This window comes from Prunus persica, chromosome G3 (assembly GCF_000346465.2).
Source record: "Prunus persica cultivar Lovell chromosome G3, Prunus_persica_NCBIv2, whole genome shotgun sequence".
NCBI classification, from domain to species: domain Eukaryota; kingdom Viridiplantae; phylum Streptophyta; class Magnoliopsida; order Rosales; family Rosaceae; genus Prunus; species Prunus persica.
In genome coordinates, this window is record NC_034011.1 from 9,864,149 (window position 1) to 9,873,270 (window position 9,122).

General features: G+C 36.5%; 1 protein-coding gene and 1 long non-coding RNA gene across 2 annotated transcripts; both read left to right on the top strand.

Annotated features, from left to right (window-relative positions):
• On the top strand, window positions 2,450-4,537 carry LOC18783970 (phospholipase A1-IIdelta). The gene has a single exon (XM_007217171.2). It carries the CDS (start codon window positions 2,844-2,846, stop codon window positions 4,209-4,211), a length of 1,368 nt encoding a protein of 455 aa, XP_007217233.1. The 5' UTR covers window positions 2,450-2,843; the 3' UTR covers window positions 4,212-4,537.
• Window positions 5,126-7,553, top strand: LOC109948180. The gene is made up of 2 exons (XR_002270785.1): window positions 5,126-5,406; window positions 7,229-7,553. It is a non-coding gene; the product is annotated as an uncharacterized LOC109948180 (long non-coding RNA).

The following is a 9,122-nucleotide window of genomic DNA, read 5'->3' on the forward strand; positions in this document are numbered from 1 at the left end:
ACTAGAAAAATTTGGTCCCCAGCCTAAATTAGGCTTCTCTGGCATTTTTATTCCCAAAGGTCTTTCCTCTCTTGCATGTTTCCCCTTCTTTGGATTACGTTCGACGCCCCAACCCCGTCACTATATATCATTATCCTCCTTCCCCCCCCCCCCCCCCCCCCAAAAAAAAAAATGCTTCTTCTTTCTTCTTCTATCTTCATCTTCTCTTTCTTTATATATTTCCTCTTTTATTAAATATTTTTGTGAAAATTATGTTGCGAGTTTTTCCTTTTTGACGTCTTCTTAGTCGATTGTTTAATTACTTGTATGTGATATAGTAATTCGACATTGTCGGAATCTTTAGAAAATAAAGTGATTGCGTAGGAATGTAATTGCATTGTAGAATTATTTATTTGTCTATGTTTTGCTTTTTGTTTGGTGTTTTTCACTTTTTCACCCTGTTGGGAACTATATATTGATTAGAATGAAAGGAAACGATGGTTAAGAAGTACGAATCATAGTTACCCAATTCGCTCACCCCCTTACTAATTTCGAACTGGATCGCACGTACTGAATTATGGTACTTTAGCCTTCTGGAACATACATTTAGCGAACCAAAACTCATAAAGAATAGAACAATACCTTAGCGACCTTGCTGCCCAAACTCGATTGGTTGTTCCAATCATCAACTTAATAGGGTGATGAGAGAGCGATAGAGGGAGCCATGAGAAGAGAGAAAGAGATGAGAAGGGAGAGCCATGGAAACAGAGAACAATGAGGGAGTTTTGAAATTAGGTCAGAAGCATACTTCTATTTATTGTTGTATTATTCTCATTTTACATGTTGTTAATGACGATGATGAGGAACTTGAGGTTGAACCAAATCATTTTGCCTATTTGCCAAGATCAAATCAACAAAACTCAGCTGGCTCAAGCAGTCGAAATCGCAAATGAAATGCAGATGCTGATATTCAAAAGAAATGGCTAAAGCATTTGGTGAGATGATTTGTGAGTCTGTTGACCAATTGAAAACTATAACAAATAGTTTTGTGAAAGGATCATAACCAAGACCTAACATTGTTGTTGAATTGGCAAAGATGGACTTGTTTATTGATGACCAAATTAAGGCACTATGGCTAATTTTGAAGAAAGCAAGTGATGAGAGAACATTCCTGACATTCGATGGTGCTATGAGAAAAGTATTTGATCTTCTCTTATTTGGGCGAGGGAGCTGTGATTAACTCTTCAATGCAGTTTAGTTTATGAACAACTTTCCCTTTTGCTCTTATCACCTTAGTATGTGATCACTTTGAATTATACATTATTTGGTATTAACGTATCTGGGTATGTTGGAATTTTTATGAGAAACTACAATTATATTAACGGGTTATAATAAAGAAAAAAAATTTGACAAAAACAAATAAATAAAAGAATCTTACCAAAAAAAAATTCGTGTCATTTGAATTTCAATTTCCAATTAACTTATCAAAGAATTAAAAAAAAAATTGTCTGATCAGATGTTATCCAAAAATAACACCAAACACTGTATAACTTAGTTAGAATATTTATCCGAAACAGCACCAAACGCCTTATAATATTATAGATAAACAGTCAATGCTCTTCGGAATAGATTAATACTATCCAACAAAAATTAGTCAAAACAGTCCGACGTACCAAACGAGCTCTAACATTTTTATAATATATATTTGTAAATTATTTTAGGGGTTTTTTAAATATCATGATTATGCTTGAATTCCACAAGAGATTAATTAGTATAGTGGTAAAGACCCTTCATTTCAACTAGCAGGTCAAGTATTCGAGTCTCTATGGGCCCATTATTTTATAATATTTGTCACACTAGTGAATTTTTTACAAATGGAATCGAGAACCATTAACCAAGTCATAGCGATTCGGTTCCGATTAATGACTAGAACCAAAATTAAGTGAAAAAACTCGAATTAACCTAGTTCAGTTGGTAAGTCGGTTAATCGGTCTAAAATTTCAGCCCTAATTTCATATTTATATTAAAACAGAGCTATATCTATATGAGGTTTACCTTTATTGATGACTTTTGCAACGATGATACAACATCTACAATCATACTCCTTTTTATTTAGTTGAAATTTTATTTAAACACTTGAAAATATTTAATATGTGCAATAAAAAGAACTTTTATGGCTCGTTTAGAAGTGATTATGGGAAGGCCAAAATCACTTCCGGTTAGGTATAATCTCTTTAGTTTATAAAATTAACCGACAATCAACACCGTAAAAGGTTTTTTTTGTTCTTTTGCCAAAAATCAATAATAACAAAACAAAGAATAATAATTAATTAATTAATTAATCTAAACCAATACAGTGTCTGAACGGACACTGCGCCTTCGTAATTGCACGTTCTTCCCCTTGTTTTCCTCTTTCTTTTTTAATATTCTTTTTTACATGTTTTTATTCTTTTCTCCGTCTACATTATTTTTGTTGGCAAATGAACCTGCCTCAAATGGTAATTAAAATTCAGACCATTAAAAGAAAAGGTAATTTAAAAAGACTAAAGACTTGAAAAAGCCAACTAACTTCCTATATAAAATATTTTTTAGCACATTTCATTAATTTCTAGACTCCCCACCTGTCAAACGTTGACAACAAAAAAGTTGGCAAGATATAAGCCCCACCCATCAAATTTTTACAAACCAGACTCAGACAAAAAAAAAAACAAACATCATTACAAACCAGACATCTCTTATCCCCAACTGAGGAGACTCACTTTCTCCTTCGGTCTCCTAAGCTCTGGCCATGGCCGCCACCAACCAAACTCAACCACGACCACCATGCTCAAATCTTCTCCTCTGCTAGACATACAACAACAAAAATGGGCAACCAAAACGCTAAACACACAACAACACCAACACCAACAATAAGCCATCCATTGCCTCCTCCTCCAGCTCTTTCCATGGCGACCAGCGAAACCCAAGAAGCATGGCCAGAGCTGCTCGGCGCAAACAACTGGGCTGGCCTTTTGGACCCTCTGGACCTCAACCTCCGAACCCTCATCCTCCGCTGCGGAGACTTCTGCCAGGCCACTTACGACGCCTTCAACAACGACCAGAACTCCAAGTACTGCGGCTCCAGCCGCTACGGCAAGGCCTCCTTCTTCGACAAGGTGGTGCTCCAAGACGCCTCCAGCTACCAAGTCTCCTGCTTCCTCTATGCCACCGCCGAAGTCAGCGTCCCCGAAGCCTTGCTCCTCCACTCCCAGTCCCGCGAGTCGTGGGACCGCGAGTCGAACTGGATCGGCTACATCGCCGTCACCACCGACGCCGTCAGCAAGGCCATCGGACGGCGCGAAATCTACGTCGCGTGGCGCGGCACCATAAGAAACTACGAGTGGGTTAATGTGCTGGGAGCTGACCTCGATTCTGCTGCGGCTCTGTTACGTTCTCATGAATCTAATCCCAGCTTGACAAATGATCAAACAGATGGCGGACATGGTAGTAATAGCAGCAGCAGCAGCGACGACGGCAAGGGTGAAGATGACGAAAAAGTGCCCAAGGTCATGAGGGGTTGGCTTAGCATGTACACCTCGAGCGACTCAAAATCGCCATTTACGAAACTAAGCGCTAGAGACCAACTTCTGACGAAAATCAAAGAGCTGAGGCAGAAGTACAAGGACGAGAAGCAGAGCATAACGATCACAGGGCACAGCCTAGGGGCGAGCCTGTCAATCTTGAGCGCCTTTGATCTGGTGGAAAATGGTGTTGCTGATGACATCCCAGTTGCTGCTTTCGTATTTGGTTGCCCAGAAGTCGGAAACAAGGCACTGAAAAATCGAATTCAGAGCTACCCAAATCTGAAGATTCTGCACACCAGGAACACCATTGATTTAATCCCACACTATCCTGGGCGTTTACTGGGTTATCGTGACATTGGAACAGAGCTCGTGATTGATACAAGGAAGTCAAAGTTCTTGAAGGAGTCGAATAATCCGAGCGACTGGCACAATTTGCAGGGGATGCTGCATGTGGTGGCTGGGTGGAACGGGAAAGAAGGCGAGTTCGAGCTGAGAGTGAAGAGGAGCGTGGCTTTGGTGAACAAGTCAAGCGATTTTCTGAAAACGGAGTTTTATGTGCCGGCGTCGTGGTGGGTGGAGAAGAACAAAGGGGTGGTGCTTGATGAGAGCAGCGGAGAGTGGCTGTTGGCTCCTCCTTCCGACGAGGACCTGCCTGTCCCTGAGTTTTGACCGGTGGTGGTGGCGGTGGCTTATGGTTGGGGTCTTTCTTTTTTCTGTTTATTTTTTGTCAAATATATTATATAGTGTTTGGTTGTTTGTCTTGTTGCAGTCGTTAACTTGTTAGTGTGGTTTTCTTTTGGATCAGAGAGGGTTCAACACGTTTTTAAGAGCCTAAACTCGAGTTCCTAGTTTCGATTCTTCATTAGTTTCGATGTCACTTGTATAAAAAATTCAAAATAATTGATGTATTAGTTTCGACGTCGCTTGTATTAAAAATTCAAAATAATTGATGTACCGATACATCACATGTATAATAGCATTTTCGTTTCGATTCATGGGTAGTTGGTTGCATGCTTCCTTGAGGATGGATATGTGATAAGGAATTCAATCCAGCGAGATCCAGCCAAGCCAAATGCCCAAACGGGTGTTTCTTGAAGTGGTTGATCTTGTAAATTAACTGATTTAGTGATCATGGCAATTTTTTATTATTAATAAATTTGTTGTATTTCAAAATATAAAAATAAAAAACCCAAACGTTTACTCCAACAATTCCTTTTGAATATGAAAAACAAATTCAATTGGAATCTTGATTCTTGAGAACATGTAGGCCTACCCAAGGACTCATGTGAGGTTGTTGACCCAACAAGAAGAATAAGACCGGTATGCAAGGTCCACTCTCCACTTGTTCAAAGTGATAAGGACCTTATGAATTGTGTATTTGCTTATAAATCACAAATAACAATAACAATAATTATGATAGTTTAGCAACAATAATAATAAAGCTGTTGTCAAGTTAGTGGAGATCAGGTCCACATGTTGGAAACAAGCATCATGATGCCTCCCTATACACTCATGGGTATCATTTACTTTGCCTATAAATAGGCATCCTTACTACTTGCAAAGGGATATAGAAAACCAAAGGATAAGAGAACCCAGGAAGAAAGAAGAGAAGGAAGAAAGAGGGGGAGTGAGATGAGAGAAAAAGAAAACTGAGAGAAAAATCAGTGAGTCACAGATATTGTAAACATTGAAGTTGTAGCACTATTATTTTAGATAGTGGAAAAGTTAATGCTACTGCTCTTCGAGGATGTAGGCATGGCCAAACCTCGTTAAATATTGTGTCTTATTTACTTTATATGCAACTCAATATTCTCGCATATTCCAGTTCATTTTACAACATGTTATCAGCACGAGAAGCTCTCAGGTATAATTTTCTGCGTTGCACTATTATTTATACTACTAACCATTGTGTTGATGGAAGGAAGAAAAGCAATTTCCAACCTAATTTCCTACTTCCACTAACATATAATAATATGATATATATATATATGGAAAGCATTTGATTTGGGGGGCAAGTGTGATATCTTCCACAAACATCATTTTGTATATAATATTATTGTATGATATCATGTCTTACGTTTTATTTTATTAGGCCCACATCAAGTTTTGTGGTTTATAGTAATATATTATATTATGTATGATAATATATGGTAATATAATATACCTATATATATATACACATTAGGTGGTGGTTTTATCTTCATATTTATTTTATTTATAATAGAGTATATCAGTGATTTGCTTTCTAAATTTGTACCTAAATTTCAATTAACTTCTTATCTTTTTTTTAATAGAAAATTAAGGATATGAACTTCTTTTTTTCGCCAATTTCCCCCCTCCGTCTAAATCCACAACATTTCATCCAATTTATCGTTAAAAATTAAGGCAAAATGGTCATTTTGTACATTAAAAATAAAATTAAAAACAGAAAACAGAAATACTGCAGTAGCAGAAACAGAAACAGAAACAGAAAATCATTCCATATCTGTGGTGGTGGGCTTGGGTAAACGTGGTTGCTAATGACCTTGTTACCGTTTGATGATGTGATGGTTTCAGAGGCTCCAGCAACAGAAACAGAGGACTATTAGTATAATCTGAAACAGAGCAAAAGCATTGGACAATTTGATCAAACATTATCCTCTTCACTAACCTCTTCTTCACAGGGAAGACACTGCTAGGTTTTGGTTTGAACAACCATGGCTCAGCCTTGGTTTGATCTTGAGATGGGCTCAAAGTCAGCTTCATGGGCTCCTTTGGGTTATGCTCTGTTTTTGGGCAGAGGAGGTCTTCTTCCCCATCTGGCTTCAAGTATTTCAACGCCTTCGTCGTTGGCAACTGGGTTAGTGGCTCTGCTGCTGCCATTTCCCATTCATGGGAACTTATAGGCTTGGGCTTGAATCTCCTCCACCTCCATATCAGTACTTCCATGCCTTTCTCAAACAAAGACTCATTCAATTTGGGGATTTTTATTTTTATTTTTGTGTGTGTGTGTGTGTTGCTGTGTTTTAGGGTTTTAGTTGTGTTGTGATGGGGTTGATGTGCTGTGTTTCTTCTTTTTCTTCAATTTTTTTTCAAAAAAAAAATTAAAAAAAAAATTAACTGAAAAATAAATAAAATGTTGAGAATTTAGACGGTAGGGGGAATTGGTGGAAAAAAAGAGTTCATATCCTTAATTTTCTTTTTAAAAAAAAGGATATAGGTTAATTAAAAGCTAGGTACAAGTTCGGGAGGAGGGGGGGAGTAAATTACTAGTATTTATTACTCATACAACAGTATTTATTTAGAAGTGCGGTGTCGGTTTATCGTCCACACAACTACCTTTACTTTTTTTATTTAAAAGTATGGAGTAGAATTAGTGCCCATACCAGCACGTTTACTTTATCGCACATTTACTTTATTATTTAAAGTATAGTGCGGGATTAACATCCATACATGGAGCAATTTAATTTATGAATTTATTTTACACACATTTACATTTATTTAAAATATGATGCGAGATTATCGTCCATACCAGCAATTTATTTACAAGCAATTTATAGAAATTTAATTTATGAATTTATTTTACCGCATATTTACATTTATTTAAAGTATGGTGCGTGATTATCATCTATAGTAGCAATTTATTTATAAGCAATTTATAGCAATTTATTTTATGAATTAATTGTGTGATATGATGACTTTTACAGCATAAAGAGATCAGGACCTGAAGTTCCTTGATCCTCATCATACAACTACATCAGGACCTGAAAATCCCTGATGATGATAATGATATGAGAGCTGGCAATCTCTCCGGTACTATATTTGTAAACAAGAAATCAGACTTGAAGATTCTTGATCCTTAACATGTAAATAAGGACCCGGAGTTCCTTAATAATGTAACAATACTGTATTGGTTAATAGTGTTGTACACATGAATAGGTAACTGTATTGACAAATGTACTGTATGCATAAATAGACATGTATTCATGACCTGATGAATAGTACCGTATACATAAATATTAACCATTTTCAGTAAACTGTCCACTATATACGAAAAGGAACCTGCAGTTCCTTAAACTCATGGATGAGCAATTAAATGAGAAGCCAGAAGCTTCTCAAAACATGGACAATTATGTAAGGGCCTGAAGTTCCGAAATATGTACAGGAAATTATAAAAATGTCCATACCATGAAAATATGCTATTTTGGCTTGCAGTTTAAAATCTAACAATATTAAGAACCTAAAGTTCCAACAGTTAAATGGACAAGCCTTGAGGTATTATTAATTGTTGTACACCACATATTTCTTTGGCATAAGAAAATGATGAATTTAATAAAGTTCGATTCTGTTATAATCGACACCTCAAGGAAAAAATATATTTTGTGAATTCCGGTTTTTAAGAATACACTGTGAAATGGATAATATCATGATAAGCCTCAAAGGATAAATTGAGGCTCCCCATATATTTTGTTATATTATATTATCTGGGCCGGAAGCCCATGGATCCAAATATATGAGAGACCTCAAACATAAAGTTTTGGGTATATAGTAGTTAACGGTCTTCACTAGGGGCAGGCACGATTCAGGTTGGACCGATTTTTGCCTCAAATTAGAACCAATTTGGTACTATTCATTCGATTTGGTTCGGTTCGATTTTAATAAAAAAATTCAAAAACTATTTGGTTCGGGTTGAAAAAATTATTTTTTAATACAATTCTCTACTGAAATATTATTATTTTTACTTAAAAATTAACAAATTATTCAATTTCATATAAAAAATAAATATTAAAGTTAGAAAAGAGAGATATTTTGAAATTAAACTTGGATAAATATTAGTTTTTTTTTGGTGAAATTAAAAATATAGCATTAAATATAAATATATATTGAAATTATATATATTTTAATTTGAGTGGTTTGGTTCGGCATGGTCTGATTTTTGAAGACATGGAACTGGATCCAAAATAGGCCCAAACCGGTCCGGTTCAATTTTTGACCGGTTGTTGACTTTTTGGTCAACTCGATTTTTTTCCCATTTGGTTCGGTGCGGTTCGACTCAAATTTTTGGTTCGCCGGTTTGAGTGCCCACCCCTACTCTTCACTACTATATTGCAATATTATCATGGGTTTAACTCAATTTATATTTCATGCCCATTTGAAAAGGGCAAATAAATTTTCAAGTCGTGTTTAACCCGGGCCAGAAGTTCCGGACTCACATGCATTGAAATATGTAATTTGAGAGATTTGATGTGGTTATTTGAACCCATAAGGCACAAGGTACCAAACCGTCATTTTAAAAAAAAATGTAAAAGTCACCGATGCAAGTTTAAGAATTTACCCAATTATTATAACAAGAAAGAAGCATACAACAGATAGATTCTCTTCACATGCAAGGAAGGAGTAGTCTCTGTAAAATCTATACAATTCCATTATGTTCTAGGAGTTTCTGAAGGAAGGGGATGACGCCTCTTAAGCTTAGCCATGAGCATCTCGTGGTCAACTAGAATCTTTTCATTGGAAATCTGCAGCATGTCAAGCCTTGTTTGTGTATCAATGGAGTATGAACTCACCAGTTGTAGGGGCTTTTTTCTTCCGGCAGCTACG